This window comes from Micromys minutus (genome assembly GCF_963924665.1).
Source record: "Micromys minutus genome assembly, chromosome: 11".
Taxonomy (NCBI): domain Eukaryota; kingdom Metazoa; phylum Chordata; class Mammalia; order Rodentia; family Muridae; genus Micromys; species Micromys minutus.
Window position 1 is genome coordinate 51,602,666 of NC_137980.1, and position 21,556 is coordinate 51,624,221.

At 45.4% G+C, this 21,556-nt stretch overlaps 1 protein-coding gene across 1 annotated transcript; it reads right to left on the reverse strand.

Moving 5' to 3' along the window:
- Positions 1–237: 237 nt before the first annotated feature.
- Positions 238–4,420, reverse strand: PROCR (protein C receptor). Its single transcript, XM_080925064.1, has 4 exons — positions 4,248–4,420; positions 2,249–2,506; positions 1,112–1,393; positions 238–858 (listed from the first exon to the last, which is right to left on the reverse strand). The coding sequence occupies exons 1-4, from the start codon at positions 4,312–4,314 to the stop codon at positions 743–745; spliced, it is 723 nt and encodes a 240-aa protein (XP_080781190.1). The 5' UTR covers positions 4,315–4,420; the 3' UTR covers positions 238–742.
- Positions 4,421–21,556: the final 17,136 nt, after the last annotated feature.

Here is a 21,556-nt window from a genome sequence, read left to right on the forward strand (position 1 = left end):
CTCAGAAGGAAGCATAAAGGAGCTGCTGGCTCACATAGTCAAATGAGGTACATGTCCGAGCTAATGGTGCCAGCTTACCCATGATCTGTGAACACTTCCGGGAGAGACAGCCCTGCTGCTGGTTACCAAGAGATTGACCAGAGAGGAAACCAAAGGCTATACTTTTTTCAGAAGTTTTAATAAAATAGAGGACATAAGTACACCTTTTACATAAATAAGAAATTTCATATTTAATTAATTACTAATTCACTGCTCCCATATTGTTTAATCTTCCAACTGTGACATTTCTTACTGTGGTTCTTTCTTCCTTATCAAAGCAGTGTCCCTTCCCAAGTTGGACACCCCTGGACACATTAAATATGTTTTACTTTTGGGTACAGACAACTCCTTTTATTTAGTAAGATGTTTTGAATGCCTACCAAAAATCTGCCTATTCAGGGGGGTCACAGACCTCCCAGCCTCCCCCCAAGTCTATCGTCTAATTTCCACAGATAAGCACCCACTTCTCAGACACAAAGCATGCATGCTCTCCAGTTAGTTGTTTGCAAACTGGTTACTTAGTCTACATACCCTCCTCACATCCCTTCCTCACACCCTTCATAGGCAGATGCTGGAGTTGTCGCTCTAAACCTCCTGAGGTATGGTGGCCTGGTGAGGGAGTCTGTTTAGCTTTATATGAGCTGCAACCTTCCTTACCAGCCCCCGACAGTCCAGCCCTTTCTCTGAGGGGCCTGGAGAATAATTAGCAACGCCGTCCACCTGTGCACAGGAAGATGCCCACGGCCACACCAGCGATTATGAAACAGCCCATCAGGACGCCCAGGACCAGTGACGTGTAAGAACGGCCTGTTTGGTTCCCTGCAGAACAGGCAGAGAGTAAGTTTAAGAGCATAGTTTAAAACCCAAGGAGTCTAAGGTTTGGGTCGAACCCCAAGGCATCTATACTTCCAGAGGAATCACCTCACCCCACCCTGTGACAAGTTTTGTGGAAGTACCCTCTCCTGAGTCTCTGGCCCCCTCTTTTGGTTGCTCAAGGGTTCCCTTACATCCCTTCATTTGCCTGGAATTCACCCCCCCCCAACACACAGGCAGGGCCAGAATCCCCCCACACCTTTCATGTTTTGCGTGGTGATATGGTTCTCCAGGTACTGCACACAGGTGTCCTGCAGAAATTCCTGCAGCTCATACCGAGTCCGGTTGTAGGCATTGAGCTGCTTCAGGGTGAAGGTGGCCGCTTCGGAGGGCTCCTGGGAGTCTGTCACCCAAATGGCAGTCTTTGGCTGGAAACTTACAAAGGCGCTTCCGTTCACAGACACATCGAAGAAAACATGGGGTTCAGAGCCGTCCTCTGGCGGCAGCTCGCAGCCCAGGGAGCAGCTAACCGTGAGAGGAACTGTGAAAAAGAGGAAGGTCAGCTCTGTGCTTGCTTGAGAAGGTGCCAGATGTTTGGGGATGTTCACCAAGGGAATGTGGAAGGGAGGAGGAAGAGATGCCTGAGGATGGAGGAGAGGGTCTGTCTGGAAAGAGCTGGTGTTAGATGGTTGAAGCCTAGGTAAAGAGGAGCCATGAAGAAAACAACGGACTGTGGGAGAAAGGAGCAGAGAAGGTTTGTGAAGGACAGTGGTGGTTTCCTGGACAAGAGAAAGAGATTGGGTTGTTGAGAGGAACTGGGGTTGTGGGGGACTATGAATAGACCCATCTACATCTAAGAGGTCGGAGGCTGAGGACAAAGTGCTTCAGGCTGTACGAAGGGAAGGGTGGGGTCCTATGAGGGAAAAGAGTTGGCAGAATCTTCGGTGAAACTTTGGGGGTCAGAGAAGATGAGGGACAGGGTCCCTAAGCAGTCCTGCTCCAAGAGCACAGGCCCCAAGAAGAATCTGATCCATCTATCTGATCTATTTATAGAATCCCCTTTCTTCCTATCTATCTATCTATCTATCTATCTATCTATCTATCTATCTATCTATCTATCTATCTATCTACCTATCTATCTACCTATCTACCCATCTACCTATCATCTATCAGGTAGAGGTTTCTCACAGTTAGGATATTACTTTTCTCCCACAGAACAACCTACAAGGGTTGGAACTCTTCCGAGAAGACCCAAAGACCAGCCCACACCCCATCCCCTCACAAAAATCCTGCTGTCTAGAACCTTAGCCTTAGTGCCCAAGCTCCGCCACAAGCCTCTTCGGGCCCTCTCGTCCTTCACGGCCCCCACCAGTCCTGACCCGGCGCCCCAACTCACATAACACGTTGTTCTTGCGCTCTCGATACACCAACTGCACCAGGCTGTGGAACTGGGTCAGGTAGAGCTGCAGGCCACTCTCGGTGCGTGCCCAGCTCTCGGGGTCCTGCCAGGGCTGCAGCTGGAGAATAGTGATGTTGTTGTTCGGTCCTTCCAGTGTGTGCGTCAGGAGTTTGCCCAGGGAGGCGTTGCCCTGATGCCTCACGCGATAGGGGTCTTGGAAGTAGGAGATCTGGAGCATGTGCAGACTCTGGGAGCCTGAGGGCCGAGTCAGCGCGTCAGGACCGCCATCGAGGGAAGGGGGTAGCTGACAGCCAGAGATAATAACCCCTTACCCAGAGACCTGCCGCCCACTTCGCAATCCTATAAAGTTCGCCCGCCATTTGATGCTCACAATAACCCCTCCTCCAGGAGGTTATTATCTTTGCTTTATGGATGAGAAAACAGGTCTGCAATCAATCAGGAAAAAAAAAAATCTGTGCTTTTCTCTCCTTCACACAGCCAGCCTGTCAAACTCTGGCCTCTGACAAGATCCCAACTCCAGTCCCTGTACCCTCTCCTGGGCCACTGTCATCCCACGGGGGACCACACTCCTCAGTATCCTCCTTTTGCTTTGTTTTTCCGAGACAGAATTTCTTGGTATAGTCCCAGCTATCCTGGGGCTGGTTTTGTAGAGCAGGACGGCCTCCAACTCAGGGATCCACTTGTTGCTGATAAAATGACAATTGTGTACCACCATACTGGGCTCAGCTTCATCCTTTCTTACCGCATCTCCATCTGACCCAATACCCTTAAAGCACTCCTGGGATGTGCCCTACCCCTCCCAAATAATAATAGCTAATACCCATGAAGTGCCCTGGGCACTGTTTTATACACATTATTAACTTATGTATGCCTTCCTCCTAATGCTTTAACGTCGTAGCTACTATTATTAACCCCTTGTGTATGGGAATCTGAGGCCAAAATAGTAAAGTAAACCAAGACTGGAATACGGGTGGCTGAAGTCATTGCCTCCCCATAGGACATTGGTCCACAGGACAGATCTCAGAGTCTGGCCCCAGTTTGAGATCCACAGCAAGTGACCTGGCCCCAGTTGCGTTTTCTGGCGAATCTCTGTGTTCGGTTTTATCAAATGGCTTGGAGTTCCTCATTGCCGACTTTTGGTCACCACGTGAAAAGCTTGTCCAGGTTGCTCTGATGCCCTTGTTCTGCCTGACAAATCTCTATCGAAAATGGGTTTGATTATCTGCCTTTAATACCCAGGAAGGGCTTTGGCAACCCCCTCCCCCACCACACACACACACACACACACACACACACACACACACCCTATTGCGTTTGAGAAGTTGCTTTCTGTGTTTGCAAGTGTGGATATGCTGGCGTGAGTAACCTTAGCAATAACCCCTAACTGTTCTGTGACCAGGTTTTTTTCCCCTCTGTAAGATTAGCATGATAATATTGCTCGCCGCGGATAAACGAATCAATGCGTGTATAAAATACAACAGGCACTCTAAATACTGCCCTCAGAGGCTATAGACAGAGACTATACAAGGTAGGGGAGCCGGGCATTGATAGAGTCTGGCGATAATCCTTCTGTTTAAGAGCGTCCAGCAGCCTGATCTGCGCCCATCTCCCACCTCACCAGATACACCCCTGTCTTTCTCTTCCTCCCCATCACAGCCGCAAAATTTTCTCAGCGCTCCTAGCGTCTCCTCATTCTGTTCACCTCATATCCCTTCCTATTTTCCTCGCACGGCTCTCCCTCCCCCTCACCTTGTTCTCATTCCCTCTCAGGTCCCTTCTATCAGCCTCCCGAAAGCCTTCTCCAGAGAGCTTACTGGACTCCCTCACCCTGTCTATGAAATGCAAGCCAAAGCCCAGGACCCAGCAGTTGTAGACATCCACGATGTGTGGGCTTAGCTGTCCTACAACATGTCAAAGTTCCCAAACACACCAAGTCCCCAGAACACCCCCAGGCAGGAGCCACATCCTAACTCACCATCGGAGTTACAAAAGGCACAGCCAGGCAGCAACAGCAGCAGCAGCGACAGAAACTTGGTCAACATCCTGGAACTGAAGTTCTGGCTCCCACCTGGGTCGGGGCAGGCTCGGGCTCCTCCGGCCGCTGGTTAGGAAAGAGAAGGGAGGCTGTCCGGGAGGGGCCGGAGCAGAGTGAAGGTGGAAAGAGATCGGGGGGGAATGCGTGGAGGAAGAGGGAGTCTGGCTTTTAAAGTGTTACTTCGATCTGTCTCATTTCCTACTAGGGGGCCGGCTCGCCTCGGCCCCTCCCAGGCGCCGGCCCTCCTGCCTGGACCTGCCTGTTTCTCCTCCCGCTGCTTGCTTCCGAGGCTTGAGGAAGAACGGAAAAGGGGGAGAAGGGCTTGGTGAGAAGTCCCTTAGGTCGTCGCTGAGTCAGGGGGTGGGGCGTCTGCTTTCGAAGTTGCCGACTCAGAGAATGTAGAGATGACGGGGAAACTGAGGTCCAAAGAGATGTAGGGATTTGCCCAAAGTTTGTACGTGGTGATGACGCCAGATCCAGGATTGGAATTTAGCTTTTCAGGATAGCTGCCTATTATTTTATCAGAAGTTTAAATACACAGGAATTACACAATTGGAGGAGAGGGGCTCTCAGACATACCCTCAGAGTGAGTATAAAGGAGCTCGTTGTAGCAGAGATTTAGGAACGATCTAGATAAATCTCAACATCGAGCAGGCCATAGTCATTTAGTGGCAATGACATCACAAATTAGCATGTTTTTAAAAAACGAAGTAGGACAGAAGAAGAAATTTGGTGCATCATCCTTAGTAAGCAACATTTCTTGAAATATGTGTTTACGTATATAAGGGCATTTTGGTTTGTGCAATTTCTTATTTTTTAAAAACAGGTCTCACTATATCAGGCTGGCTTTGAACTCACAGAGCTCCAACTGCCTTCTGCGTGCTGGCATTAAAGATATCAAACCAGGCCTAGTCTCTTCCGAATTTTTAAGTTAGAACACACAGAAGTGGGTTTCATTATGGCATGTGCACACTTATATGTCATTATACTTTGTTCTTAGACGTCCTCCCAGGCGTGCACGCTTACATGCACGAACAAGCACACACATCCCTAGCTTCCACATATGAACGAGAACATGCAGTGTTTGTCTTTCTGAATTAGCTGTTTCACTTAACAGGCCGACCTACAATTCCATTTGTTTTCTTGGAAATGTTACAATTTAATTTTCCCCTTTTGCCCAGAGTTTCACGAACTTATACACCATATTCTCTTTATCCTGCACTGAAGACCTGCGGGTGTTTCTCTGATGGGTTTTGGACAGCGGGATGTAACAGCAGGTATCATTAAGGAAGCAAGTAGCTTGATTTAAAGTCAGTCTCCCAAGATAGGAAAGTCTTTATGGTGAAATACTACTCAGAAATTAAAAAAAAAAAAAAAAAAAAAAAAAAAAAAAACCAAAAATCTTCCCTCACAAAATCCCCACTTTATTTCATGTTGCTTAGAATCACTTGAAGCAGGCTGGAGAGATGGCTCAGTGGTTAGGAGCACTGACCGGGTCCTGAGTTCAAATCCCAGCAACCACATGGTGTCTCACAACCATCTGTAATGGAATCTGGTGTCCTCTTCTGGTGTGTCTGAAGACAACAGTGTACTCATATAATAAATCTTTAAAAACAAGAATCACTTGAAGCTGTATTACTCATTTACATAGTTGTCTGAATTTCCCACCAAAATGGCAGTCCCCATGGGAATAGGGAGGCTGGCTATCTTGCTCCATGCTGATCCAGTGATGTACACCCCCCCATAAACATCAGCTAAATGACAGAATGAGGCTGGGGTGCGGTGCACACATCTCTATAGACCACCAGATGCAGCTTAGAACTACCTGCTCAGCCACACAGCCAAGCATACCTATCTCTGTAAGGCACAAATGAATATGGGGGCATATGCATTTGGTAGAGCAATGGTTTACTTCCAGGGAGGGGAAGGGAAGAGAGGGCAGGAGAGGGAAGGAGGAAGTGAGGTAGAGGGAGAAAGGCTGCAGAGAAGAATGAGAAATCGTGTGAAAACTTTTGCAAAGAGTTTTTCTCATAATAAATATAATTGTTCAAACACACAAGAGAAAGTCTGGAGGCCAACTGTGGCTCAAGAGTTCCTCTGGGGAGCAGGCTTGGGTCAAACAGCAATAGAGGAATTTTAGCTCTTCATATTCTTCTTGGTGTCACAGTGGAATCTGGGACAAACCTCGGCTGTGCACAGGCTCCTGTCTGCTAGACTGGCGTTCGTGTGAACGTCATGCTTACCTGTCTGCTGTTGCAGACTTCCCGGCTCATCGTGGACAGAAGAATGGGCCTTCAAAGTGGGTGATTTACATCACGACTAATGTAATGGTCTTACATGGAATTTTTAGAAAATAATCATGAACTGTCTTGTATCTGAGGAATTACTACTTCCTGTTTATTATCTCTCCCCACCACCCAGAAGAGATACATTACAAATGTAACTGAACCACCACCCAGAAGAGATACATTACAAATGTAACTGAACCACCACCCAGAAGAGACACATTACAAATGTAACTGAAGCTGCAGCAACTCATCTTCAGTTGTAGCTTCCTCCCCGCTGCTGATCTCTGAGTTTAGAACCCCATATGAAAATCAAAATTGACTATTCCCATTTCTTTGCATTTCTGTATACTTATACCATCTATGCATGCATCCTAAACAATACAGTGGTGCATTAGTCAGGGTTCTTCAGAGTCACAGAACTTATGGAATGATTATATACATATCTACTATATGTACAGAACTTATGGAATGAATATATATGTGTATATGGGTTCATACACACACACACACACACACAGAGACACACACATATATATATATGAGGGTAGCCTGGCGCTGCTATATACTTAAATATTAAATACTGACCCCCCCCCCCAGATCTGGTTTTCCCTGACAAGGAGATCCTCACATACATGCAATGATGCTGTGTAACCCCTGCCTCCCAAGTGATCCCACATTGGTTAATAAAGATGCTGACAGGATGGCTGGACAGAAGAAATGGGGCAGGGTCAAGGTTCCCAGGCTTGTGGCTCTCAGGAAAGGACCACAAGGAGAGGAGACGGAAGAGGAAGAAGGAAGAAGTTACCGTGGGGTGGGAGCGTTGTGAGCACATGACCATGAGGACCATCCTGTTGGGGTAGGAGCTGCCCCGGGGGGAACATGGCAAGTGGCATCTTGGGGTTATTGACGGAGAGGCAGATAAAATAGCATAGACAGTTGATATCTGCCCAGCTCTAGTGCTTTAGGGATTATTACAAATCTAAAGGTCTCTGTCTCATTTATTTGTGATTTTTAAAGGCAACAAGGGGGTGTAGCAAATCCCCAGAATAATAACTACTCTCTCTATATATAATAAAATTACTGACAATTTATAATGAGAAAAACCCTTTGCAAAATAGTGGCAAAAGCATAATATATATGAATATATATATATATATAATTTATTAGAATGACTTACAAGGGGCTAGAGAGATGGCTCAGCTGTTGAGGGTTTTAACTGCTCTTCCAGAGGATCCAGGTTCAAACCTCAGCACCCACATGGCAGCTCACAACTGTCTGTAACTCCAAGTTCTGACATCTTCACACAGACATGCTTGCAGGCAAAATACCAGTGCATGAGAAATGAAAATAAAAGAAATGATTTTAAAGAAATACTGACTTACAGGCTGCAGTCCAGCGAATACGACTCACAGGCTGGTTGTCTCAGCTGGTCTTTTGTATGTGCTGGAATCTCAGAGAAGCAGGCTCCGATGCCAGGAAAGGAATGGATGAGCTAGCAAACAGGCAAAGAGAAAAAAAAACCTTCTTTTTCCCTAGTCTTTATGTAGACTTCCGGCAGAAGGTGTGGCCCAGGTTAATTAAAGGTGAGCCTTCCTGCCTTAAGATGCAGATCAAAAGTGTGTGTCAGGCTGGAGAGTTTGTTCAGCGGTTAAGAGCACCGGCTGTTCTTCTAGAGGTCCTGAGTTCAATTCCCAGCACCCACATGGTGACTCACAACTGTCTGTAATGGGATCTGATGCCCTCTTCTGGTGTGTCTGGAGAGAACGATAGCGTACTCATGTACATAAATAAATCTTTTTTTTAAAAAAGCGTGTGTCATTCCTTGTCTCAAGATCTGGATCTCCTGGTATCCTTATGGAAATGGCACCAACATGCATTAGTCTCACTTGTGTTTAGGTGCAGTCATTGTCACAGCTTGAATATATTCTATTTTAGGAGTATACCACCACTGGGGGATAGAGAGCTGGCTCAGCAGCTAAGAGCACTGGCTGCTCTTCCAGAGGGCCCAGGTTTGTCCCCAGAACACACATGGCAGCTCACAGCTAGAACTGTACTCACAGTCTAATTCCAGGAAATTCAACACCTCTTCGGACCTCCAAGGGTACCAGGTGTGTACATGGTGGGAAGACACACATGCGAAAGAAGAAAAAAAAACCTCAACATAAATAAGTCTAAAAAGAATATGCCACTATTGATTCATCATCTGGTATCAGACTCTTCGTTTTTGGTTTTTTTTTTGTGTGTGTGTGTGTGTTTGTTTGTGCCAGTATGTATTCCTGAGTGCAGGCATGCAAATGTGTGTGGAGGCCAGGGGTAAATGGTGTTTTCCTTCTATTTCATTCTTTTTCCTTCTTCTTTTCATGTGTATGTGTGCACAAGTTCATGCTCACGTTCACACGAATGTCTGCACATATGAGTGTCACAGTGTACGTGTGTGCCTGCAAATGTATACAGAGGCCAAAGGCTGATGTCAGGAATATTCTTTAGTCACCCTTCCACCTTATTCTTTGTGTCAGGATCGCTCAGTCACCTAGAGGTTGAGGCCAGTGAGATGTCGGCAGGTTACATTTGACACCAAAGCTCACCCCCCGAGTTTGCTCCCCTGGCCCCGCGTGGTGGAAGGAGAGATCTGATCTGGTGTGCACAAGCTTCCCCACAACTGAAGTTAGCTAATTTATTTTTCAAACCCATTCCCTGAATAAAGTAACTCTCACCAGTCGGCTAGCTCTAGGGGTCGTCTGTCTCTGCCTTCGAAGGCTAGAAAGAATCACAGCTGGGCTCTGCATAACCACAGAGACATTCCCCTGGCTTTTCATCTTAGTTCTGAGTCAGGGTCTTTCACTGAACCCGGAGCTTACTGCCTGGCTAACCAGCAAGCCCCACAGACCCCCCCCCCCCCCCGTCTCTTCTCCAGGGGTGGGATTGATTACAGGTGCATCCTGTCAGGCTGGGCCGGCGACCCAACCTCAGGTCCCTAAAATTGAAATTCGAGCAGGTTTTGGACTGAGCCATCTCCTCGTGCGGACATTTATATTTATCTATTTGTCACACACTCTGAGCAGTGTTGGCATGTGTGCTCTTGTTCGTGACTGTTTGTGTATAGATGGGTGAGTTTGTGTTGTGCAAACCTGGGCATGGACTTGCTGAGTCACAGGGTACATGGTTTTCAATTTGGGGAGATACTGCCAAAATCTTTTACAAGCATGGGTGCTAATTTGCATTTCCCAGCAGTGTGTACATTTTCTGTTCCACATCCTTGCCAGCCCTTGGTAGCACCAGGTGGGTGATTAAGATGGCTCTTTGGTTTGACTTAACATTTCTCTGATTCCTAGTGAGCTTGTGTGTCTCTTTGTGTTGGCTTTTCTGTCCCTTGAGGGCTTGGCCAGTGTTTTGGAAGGAAGGAAGTGAACTTCAACCCTCAACCGTCATTCATATGCGGAAGCCAATGGGGATGCAGTGCTGGTGTTAGTGGCAATGGGCTGGAGGCCTGGCTTCACACTGTCATTCCCGGCAGCCGGAGTTTCCCTAGATTTTTAGAGATCTTGACCTGGACTAAACCAGGCTTCATGGCTTTGATACTAAAAGGAATTTCAGGACTGACAGGCATGTGCTGAAATGGAGATTTTTATGCAAGATGTCTTTTTTAATATCTTTATTAAACTTTATTATTTTTATTTGCCACACTAGGGATTAAACCCAGGGCCTCAAACATGCGGGGTGGCCTCCTATCATTGAACCACATCCTCAGTTTATTCAAGATATCTTAATGTAGGCTTCAATTCAAAGACTAAGAAAGAGAGAGGCAGTCAGGTGGTGGTAGCATGTGCCTTTAACCTCACCAACTCAGGAAGCAGGGGCAAGCAGATGATTTCTTTGAGTTTGAGGCCAGCCTGGTCTACAGAGCTAGTTCCAGGACAGGCTTCTCGAACAGAGGGCAGCGGAAAGCAAGCTGTCTAGGAGTAGGTCTGGGATCTTCAAGGAAGACTTACTGTTTCTGTCCCAAGTGTTAACTTTGGTGGCTCTCAAGTTGCATCTCCAACGGCTGGTTAGTGAGATGGCTCAGCTGTTAGAGTTAGATGACGTGAACACCCTCAAACACGAACACATCAATACACACACTCACACATGTACATACACCCATACACAAATACTAACACAGACATTGGTGCACAAATGCATGTGCATACACACATACACACACACCCAAACACATGCTCTCACATACAAACACACACACATGCTCATGAGCACATAATCTCACACACATAAACACACTTGCACGCACACACATTTACACACGCACACATATACATGCACAAAATAATGAGATAACCTGAAGTTGCAAAAGGTTCTTCCTTTTCTCTCTCTTGCTTTAAAACATTTTATTATTATTATTTTTTGCCTGCATATATGTATATACACTGTGTGCTTGTGAAAGCCAGAAGAAGGCACCAGATCCCCTGGAACTGAGGTTAAGAATGCTTGTGAGCCACTGTGTAAGTTCTGGGTCTGAAACCCAGGTTGTCTGTAAGAGCTATTAAGTTCTCTTAACTGCAGAACCATCCCTTCCATCCCCTCCCTCTCCCTTGGTACCTGAGATTGTAGCCTGGCTTTGGAGATATTTTTGACAGAATTGGAATCTGATAAGGTAAAGCCAGGAGCCACTAGTGTTGCAGAAGGTGTTTAGTATATGCCCTTTCCTGTGTGTGGGTTTTCTGGTGTGTGTGTGTGTGTGTGTGTGTATGTGTGCCAAAGGGCCACCTTGGGTGTCATCCTTGGAAATGCAGCCTGCCTCCCTTATTTTTTTCTTTTGAAGATTATTTATTGTTAGCATGTCTGTGGTGTGTGTGTGTGTGTGTGTGCGTGTGCAAGCACACACTTTCTGCAGTATGTGTATGGAAGTCAGGGAACAACTTTCCAAGTTGGTTCTGTATTTCCACTGTGGAACATGGTGATCAAATGCAGGCCATCAGGTTTGGCAGACAGGCATAAGCTTTGACTTGCTGATCCATCTGTTGCTCATCAGGCCCTGCCTCTCTACCTCCTTTGAGACAGGGCCTCTCATTGGCTTGGAGGAATCCTCCTGTTTCTTCTGCCCTCCACTACCATGCCATTTTGATATGGTAACTGGCGTTTGAACTCAGCTCCTCAGGTTTGAAAGGCAAACACTTTCCCTTCTGAGTCACACCCCTGCAGCTGTCAAAAATATTCTGATGAGTTTCCATCCAGCACATTTCTGAACACATGCTTCTGGCATTCTTGAACGTTTATGCTTCAGATTCTCACGGGCGGGGGGCTGCTCTTTCTACTTCCCGGGAAGCCACGCCCACTATTTTCATTTGAATAAAGTAACTTGCAGAAAGTCACAAGGAAAGAGAAAGTTAGGAGCAAGGATTTGAATCCAAAGAGGCTGGGGGCAGGGGGTGAGTAGGAGAGCACCGAAGGGTGCTGGGAGGGGTGCTCATGGTGCGAGCTGGGAGGAGCCAACTGAGAAGTTTTCCATCTAAACCCAGAGATGTGGAGCTGAGGGGCCAATAAATCACATACCATAGTGGGCTCTGGGCCAGCAGCCAGATTGGACTGGAATCTGAGAAATAAAGATCTTAATGAGCAAAGGGAAGCGAAGGAAGCAAGTGGTGGTTTCTCACTCCAGAGAGCACAGGTTGGGGAAAGATAAGAGAAACAGGAAACCGGCTGGGGCCAGTGTTGGTGCAGCCACAGCGGGTGACAACAGAGCCCCTGCCCAGCCTGGCTGTGTGCCCAGCTGCACTTCAGAGGATTCACTCCCTGGTCCCCTTGACCTGAAGATAGACCTGACCCAACTCCACAGGACTGGTGGCCAACAACACGAAGTTTAGAAGGCCCAGACAGACACTGTTTTGAGTGAGAGTACTTGTGCTTTATTTTCATTAGATGCCACCCCACATACCCCCCCGAAAAAAATTAAAAAATAAAAATAAAAAAAATACCGGAGAAGCATCCTGGGAACTCCCATTTTACAGATGAGAGTAACAGAAACAGAGGCACTGGCTGTGAGCAAACAGCTAAGATGCAGAGTCAGAGCTGCAAAGCAGGTGAGCTGGGCTCCCAAACATGCGTTCCTCGTCGTATGGACCCTGCGCGCCCACACAGTGAGACCTGAGTAGGTAAAGAAGATGCAGAGAAGAGCTCGGCTTTGCAGGCAGCCAAGCGAACGAACGGTGGTTTGGGAGGAGTGGAAGGTGGATGCGAGCGGACTGTGATTTCCTGGAGGAAAGGCAGAGAAATAGGCGGAAGGTCTTAGTCAGGATGTTCTGTGTCGGAACTGTTTCCAACACGTTTCAGTGTAGGGCGTGTGGACACGTGACCGGAGGCCCGAGGTGATTGGCAGGCACCTGATGGTTGCTATGACTCTCACCCGTCCTCTTCAGCCTTATCTTTCCCTGGATTCCTTTCAGCCAAACTCACACCCCCTGGCTTCCTGAACACCAAATGCACCCCTGTTATCTTTTCACTCTCTTTAATCATAGTTTTAGATAGCCAGAAGTCCCTAACTGTATGTTCCTGACTAGCTCGTTGCTCATAAATTCATGTAGGCACACACATATACTTCTTTTAAAATAAGTACATATTTAATAAATAATTAAATACAACAAAAACACGAGCTATCCGGGGGGTATCTAACAATATATGTGTAAGGTGTTTTAGAAGTAAAGTTATAGGACTCAGAGAGATGTCAAAGAAATTGTAAAAAGGAGACAGATAATAAATGGGTGGTTTAATAAGGTGACAATATCTATTCTCCCCAATGCCATTTGATATTCCACATGCAAAACCAAACCGAATCAGCAACAAAAACAAACAGAATCAGATGTAATACCATCTAAAGTGCATCAGTCTGATAAAATGACTCCAAACTCAGAGCGCTTTTCCCAATCCAAAAAGTTGCCAAGATGCCCTTGAAACACAAAGTGGCCCCTGCGTTCTGAAGGCTGATTTTAAACACTATACTAATGGGGATAATAGGTCACCGGTGCGGCGGGGAGAAGAGCGCATGGAAGTCAGCCCTCACTGCAGGTCTGCGAGGAAAAGCTGATTGGGCTGAGTGGCGGCTGGACACTGACTGGAGACAGGCTTCACGCTGCTGCTGGGGCTTTGTTTTATCTCTGTGTAGCCCAGGCTGGCCTCCAGCTCAGGACCCTCCCGTCTTTGTTTGCTGGGTGTTGGCCGTTGAGCATGCTCCACTGAGAAGAGATAAGACACTAATCTTGACCTTTGCTTCTTGGCGAACATCTAAAGGTGAAAGAACTGTACAGTTTGGGAGATGAGCAGGAGAATTAACGCTAGGAAAGGGCTTCTTCTTTTTAAGAATGATTTTAATTTACGTGTGTGCCTATGACTCTAGGTATATGTGAGTAATTAGCTAAAGTTATAATAGGCTGTGAGCCACCATGTGAATTCTGGGAACTGAGCACAGGTCTTCTACAAGAGAGTAAGGGCGCTTAGCTACAGAGCGAATTCTCCAGGTTATGTTATTTATTTATTTTTAGATAGGGTCTTTCTATATTACCCAGGTTGGTCTTGGACTCCTGGACTTAAGTGACCTTCCTGTCTCAATGCTGTGGGAAGTAAATGCTATTGAAAGTAGTATTTGAGAAAACCTCATATTCTGACTGCTTATTCCTTACAGAAATGCTGACAATTTTGTTGTATTATTTTACATTTAGTAACCTTAACTGTCTTAGTTAGGGTTTTCATTGTTGTGCACAGACACCATGACGAAGAACTCTTCTTATAAAGACAGCATTTAATTGGGGCTGTCTTACAGGTTCAGAGGGTCAGTCCGTTATTATCAAGGCAGAAACATGGCAGTGTCCAGGCAGGCATGGTGCAGAAGGAGCCCAAAGTTCTACATTTTCATCTGAAGGCTGCTAGCAGAACACTGGCTTCCAGGCAACTAGGATCTTAAAGCCCACACGTCAGTGACACACCTACCTCAACAGGGCCACTCGCTGGGCCAAGCATATACAAACCATCATATTAACGAACTGTGAGTCTAATATTTGTGTGCAGATTAATTTGGACTTTATGGATAGTCACAGCACTAGAAGATGATAACGGTGTAAGTTTTATACTGCTTAGTGTCTTCTTCCTTTGTGTGTGGTGGGTAACAAACGTGTTATTCAGATTTGTGTTATTTATGGTTGTGCAGGGCAGGGAGGCAGAGACCAACACTGGGCGTTTTCCTCTATCACTTTCCACCCCATTTTTTTAAAAACAAAGATCTATTTATTTATTATATGCACAGTGTTCTGTATATATATCTGCATGTCAGAAGAGGGCACCAGATCTCATTACAGATGGTTGTGAGCCATCATGTGGTTGCTGGGAATTGAACTCAGGACCTCTAGAAGAGCAGTCAGTGCTCTCAACCTCTGAGCCATCTCCAGCCCTCCACCCCATTTTTTGAGATGGGGTCCTTTACTGAACCTGAATGGAGTTCACCAATCTGCTGGACTGACTGACCAGCAAGCCCTTAGATTTGTTTTCTCTGCCTTCCTCCAACCCCAGTGCGAGGTTCCAGCCATCACAGCTGACTTTTACTGGGGTGCCCCCCTCCCTTCTCTGCCCCCTCCCTGTATCTCCCCACTGTTTCCCCTTTCTTTGTTGGGTCCTCCTTCAGTCTTCCCAGTGTAGGGATAACAGGCATTTGCCACGCTGCCTGGCTTAATTTTTATTTGTTGTTCACATACTTGTATTTTAAAGATGTGTTTTATTTATGTACATGCATTTCTCTCTGTGTGCATGCCCCATGGTGCAGGTGCCTTCAGAGGGTTTCAGATCCCCTGGGCCTAGAATTATATGAGGTTGTGAGCTGCCTGATATGGGTGCAGGAAACTGAGCCCGCGTCCCCTGGAAAGACAGCAGACACTCTTTACTAAGCCCTTTTTCTTGTTCTCACTTGTTTTATTTATTTGTTTGTTTGTTTGTTTGTTTGTTTTTGAGACTGTGTCTTGATGTGTAGCTCAGGCTGGCCTTGAACTTCCACTTCTGCCTTTACTTCCCTGAGTGCTAGGTTTCCCTATGTGTGCCAGCCACCCCACACCCCTGAAAAGACAGACTCTTATGTAGCCCAGCCTGGCAAGGTATCTCTGTCTGCCTCTGTCTCTCTGTCTGTCTGTGTCTGTCTGTCTGTCTCTCTTTGTCTGTCTTTCTCTCTGTCTGTCTCTGTTTCTGTCTCTCTCATGTTTATTCATGCCAGACCATGGAGCAGGCCAGAAGACAACCTTGGGCATTCCTCAAGAGGAATGCTATCTAAGGTTGTTTTTGGACACAAGGTTTCTTACAGGCCTGGAGTTTGCCAAAGGCAATTAATTGGCCAGAGAGGCCCAAGAATTCCCCTGCCTCTGTCTCTCCACACCTATCACCTCTGTGCTAGGATTTTGGATACTTGCCACCACACTCAGTGTTTGAAAAGGAATTTGATTGTGATATTTACTGATTTGCCGTGTGTGCACACATGCACATAACATACGTGTGGAGGTCAGAGGGCAACTCTTGGGCATCAGTTCTTCCATCTTGTGAGGTGAGGACAGAGCTGAGGTCATTAGGCTTGGCAGCTGGCACTTTTATCTCCTGGGCCATTTTACCAGCCAACACCCATAGCATATCTTTATGTGGATTCTGGGAACTGAATTTGGGTTTTCACACTTGCAAGACAAACACTTCACTGACTGAGCATCTCATAGGCCCCATTTAACTGGAACTCCTGATCCTCCTGCCTTGACCTTCCGTGCGCTGGGATTATGGCCATTACCACCTTGGTGGCTTCCTTGCCTCCTTACCCCCCAACCTCCCCTTTTGTTCTCTACTTGAAAGCCTTTTGATAACACTTAGAGCAAAATCCAAAGTCCCTGCTTGTCCTTACAGAGAATTGTATCACCCAGTCTCCACACCCTCTTCGCCACTGTTTCTCACTGCTTACAGCCTTCCCTAAGGTCTTCCTCGCAAGTGGATTATTGGCTGCACTGAGGCCTATGCACAGGTTCCTCCTTTACATTGAAAAGCTTTCCTGGACACATGCCATTTCTGTTAACCAGATGTTTCTTCTCAGGAACCTAGCACTTTTCTTTTAACCCTCCATACCAAAAACGGGAAGAGGACAGAGGCTGTGTCTAGACACATCTGTAATTACCAGGCTGCCCAAGAGGTGCTTCCTAAGTCAGAGAGCAAATAAGATTTCTAGGAGAGAATTGAAAAAAATGTGATTAGTCAACCTCTTGGCCCTAAAAGTAGTCTTTTATCTTTCTGAAAGTCTGATTTCTTATCTGGAAGGTGAGAATAAAACAGAAACTATCTCAGAGCTAGAGAAGTGGCTCAGTGGTTAGGAGCACTGACTGTTCTTTCAGGGGACATGGGTTCTACTTCTAGCAACCACATATAACTCAGTCCCAGGGGATTCGAAGCCTTCTTCTGGCCTCTGAAGCCTCAGCACATGCTTGATGCCCAGCGTACATACAGACAGAACACTCATACACATAAAAATAAAATAAATTAGGAACTGTTTCTAAGGGGGTATCCTGGGTGAACAGAGAGTCTGGTACTTTGTCTCAAGGACAATTCTCAACATATTAACAACGTCATTCTTATAAAAATAGAAAGTACGTGTGAGTCACGAGTTCATTCATCTCATCAGTGAAGGGCACAGGAAGATGACAAATCCCACTTAGAATACTAAAACCAGCGTTTTCACATAATCAATAGGAGAGAAAAATACGGACTTTAAGAGTGCTAAATAAAATGCAAGCTGGTTACATGGCCCCCAGCATAATAAGACCACAGCCTTTGAGGTTTTCTTCTATATCAGACACGGGAGGACATTTCTGAACCTTATCAGTTTTGAAACTGTATGCTATATGGGCTCTCTTGATACTACAAAAGCACATTCTTTTCAGAGGTAGATGGTTGTCTCCTTACTCTTTCTGTTGCTGTATTTGCACAGGTCAGTAGGTGTCCCAGGCAAGTTAAACTCTGTGTTCTCGCCTTGGCCTCCTGAGTCAAGACTCTTGAATAGATTTGCTGGCCAAAGATTTATCATGACGTCAAAATGTCTCACAGCCTGGAGAGATGGCCCAGCCTTAAGAGCACTGACTGCTCTTCCAGAAGACACCAGTTTTCCCAGCACCCCTATGGCAGCCCATAACCATCTATAACACTAATTCCAGGGGATCTGATGCCCTTTTCTGGCCTCGACAGACAGTGCACACATGTGGTGCACAGACATACATGTAGGCAAAACATGCACACACATAACATATAAAAATAAAGGTGTGTACCATTATGTCCAAACAAAGTCTCATAATCGTGTTCTTACCTTAGTAACAAGTTTTGGATTGTTCTTAACATCATTTAGTTTAACTCACAAGACACCCAGAAGTTGTAATTATAGGGCTCATGCTTTTGTTGAAAGGATTAACATTTTATTAGGCTCTTTTTTTTTCCTACAAAGTTGCTTCTGTTCCTACACAAATAGGTAGGCTCTGGAACCACAAAGCAGGAAAAACTACAGGGGAAGATCACTATCTGCTCTCCTCAGAAAGGTGTGCTCTGGGGAATGGTGCATCCTCAAACCATCAAATTCTCAGAGAAAGGGTCCACTTTGGACAGCTCCAAACATCCCCCACCTTTTGCTCAATACAAAGAGTTTTTCTTGGAAAGAACTGGTTCTTCCTACAACAAGAGTGGATGCTATGGGAAGTCCTACAGTTTTATTCAGTCATTTTACATTTACTTCCCCCAAAACAAAACAACCCAAAATACTGTAGAATAAAACTCAGAATGAAGTGTTTGCCTAGCATGCTGAAAACCCTAGGCTCAAATGTCCAGCACCAAAAAGCTGATCAATATGTATAACAGATCATATCATTTTAACTGTTTTTTTTTAAAGACTGCAGCTCAATTGTAGAGTCATTAATAAATCTGAGGTCACATGGAACATGAGCATTACAAAAACATGTCTAGGGCCCTGTTGAGAGAGTGTTTGGACACGCTGGGCACAGGGGACATGCAAGCATTTCCACAAGGCAGCAGATGGAGAACTTCCCAAGAACTAAATAGTTGTTTCTTGGCAGTTTGAAAGTATGTAGTGAACAAATCTGCTCTGGGAGTTGAGAGAAACTGCTGGAACCTCCTGACCTTCAGATCTCAGAAAAGGGTTCCCAGATATTCCCCTGCTAAAAGTCTGGCATATGAGCCAAAGGGGATCTAACTTCTAACCTCACAGGCTGAACTTCAGCTTTTGGTTTTCCAATAAAAGGTAGAGGAATGCTGACCCTGGAATTATATCCAACAGTTGACCAGACTGCCACTTGCTAAATCTAGACCAGCCTCTCATTTTTCTCATCAATATGGTAGAGAGGGGACTGCCTGGCTCCAGTGCTTACTAAGCATGGGACACGGTTGTTCTCTTAAACCCCGATTTGACTTTTTGTTTTTGCTTTTTCCAGACAGGATTTTATTGTGCAGCCCTGGCTATCCTGGAACTCACTCTGTAGACCAGGCTGGCCTCAGACTCACAGAGATCTGCCTGCGTGTGCCTCCTGAGTGCTGGGATTAGGTGGGTAAGGGCACATTCTGCATTTGCAGAGGACCTGTGAATGTCTGTAATTCCATTTGTAGGGGATCTGATGCATTCTTCTGGCCACACACACACACACACACACACACACACTCTAAATCTTTTTAAAGTTGTGCTTCTAGTTTTAAAGATCTGTAAAATGATAATAACAATACTGTTGGGAGGTTGTGGTTCAGATCAATGGTGTCGAGGCAAAGTGGTAAGAAAAGAACATTTGCAACACATTTAAAAAGCACGGCATAAACCCTTCTGCCAGAACAACTAGCCATTTCTGGCTCCTCCTTCTGCTCCCTCTCCTTTTGCCTCTTTTCCTCCATTTAGCAAAGAGTTCATCCCATTTGGAATGTTATCCCAGTTGCATTTAGCTCCATGAACGTTTGAGGGGACTTCTGCAATCAATGACTGTTGATCTCTGATTTCTGATTTTTCCCCCCTTGCAACAACCCAGTGATTTGTTTAATTTCTTTCTTATAATGAGAGGTAGTCTCATTCATTTGGTTTTCAGACATAGAAATTGAGCCCCTAAAAGGGAAAATAAGCCATCCATTATCATGCAAAGACTGGCTAAACCAGAAATAGAACCAAGATCTATTAATTATCAATATGGGTTTACTCTATTCAATACACAGTTCAAGGTTATTGTTCTTGGGTGCTGGTACCTTCCAAATTCTATTTGTATTTCAAGTATCCACCAAGTATTCAGCAGCAAGAATTTTCCTTTCCAACAAAATTGCATGGTCTATAGGGGAAAGAGCCATGGCCTGATTGCTTTGTCAAAGTAGTTTCAAGCTCAGCACTAAGCCTCAAACTCCTGAGCATCAGAGTTATTATTGCCTATGATCCCCCTACTCCCATCACTACTAGAAGTGGGTGCAAAATGAATAGCTATCCCACAAGAAGACAGGGGAAAGAATTAGTATCTTTTAAGAACAATATATACATTGGGTGATGGTGCACTCTCTTTTTAATCTCAGACCTCAGGAGGCAGAGGCAGGCAGATCTCTGTGAGTTCAAGGCCAGCCTGGACTACAGACTAAGTTCCAGGACAGCCAGGGCTATACAGAGAAACCCTGTCTCAAAACAAAACAAAACAAAAATCAGACAAAACAATATCTGCACTTAAAATATGGAAACTGAGGTTTACTGAAGTTTAGTGAGTCACTCTGAGACTCCTTAGGTGTAAATATTGTAATTGGACATTTCACTGGACCAACCCTTCCTGAGGTAGATCATAATATCATAACAAGAGTGAGGGGTGAAGCCAGGAAAAGAGAATTCTAATCCTTCTTCAGGATGTAAAAAATAAATTTTTGTCTCATTAGAGAAGTGTGAAATCAGTCACAAAAGAACTGTAAAATGTACCTTCTTGATTTTCTTCCATCTGTGAATGCTGAAAAGCTATGTTTCTCTCACAATAAGAAAAGACAATGAGAAATGGAACTATTTCTGTTTTGTTCATAGGAACACACATTACTGAATCCAGGTAACCTTGTTCCACTCTACCTGCAAATATTTCATCCACACTAGAGTTCTGAATAGGAGACAAAAGCTAAGCTGTAGGACTTATAACATAGGAAAAGATTCTTAGGCTAAGTTGACTTCTATATAAAGAAAAGCTTATGCCTGAAAAATATTTAGTGCCTATACTAAGCTTAAAAGTAGCCCTCTAATATCACATCATTAGTCCTACAACCTGAGCTGCCTTATTTGGGAAGAGTCCTTGAAGGTCTCATTAAGGATCTTGAGGTGGGAGATTATCCAAGATTTTCAAGGTGGGTTCTAAATATAATAAAAAAGATCTTATGGAAGAGCAGCAGAGGGAGGTGTGATATGTAATCAAAGAGGACAGAGACAGAAAGAGGGATGTGCAGATGAAACCATGGACTGGAATAACCCAGTTCTAAGCTGTGGGATTCTGACTGTCCGGACAATCTGGAACAAGAAGCAATGTGCTGGCTGGTTATAGGAGACGTGACACAAAGTGTAGTCATCAGATAGGGGGAACCTCAATTGAGAAAACGCTCTGTAGGCAGGCCTATAGGACATTTTCTTAATTAGCGATTGATGGGGGAGGGCCCGGCTCATTGTAGATGATGTCATCCCCGGGCTGGTGGTCCTGGCTCCTACAAGAAAGTAGGTTTAGCAAGCTATGAGAAGCAAGTCAGTAAGCAGCACTCCTCTATGGCTTCTTCATCAGTTCCTGCTTCCAGGTTCCTGCCTTGGCTTCCCTCAGTGAACTGTGATTAGGAGATATCAGGCAAATAAGACTTTTCCTGCCCAAGTTGCTTTTAATCTTGGTATCTTGTCACAGTAGTAGGAACCCTAATTAAGACAAGCAGGCTCTC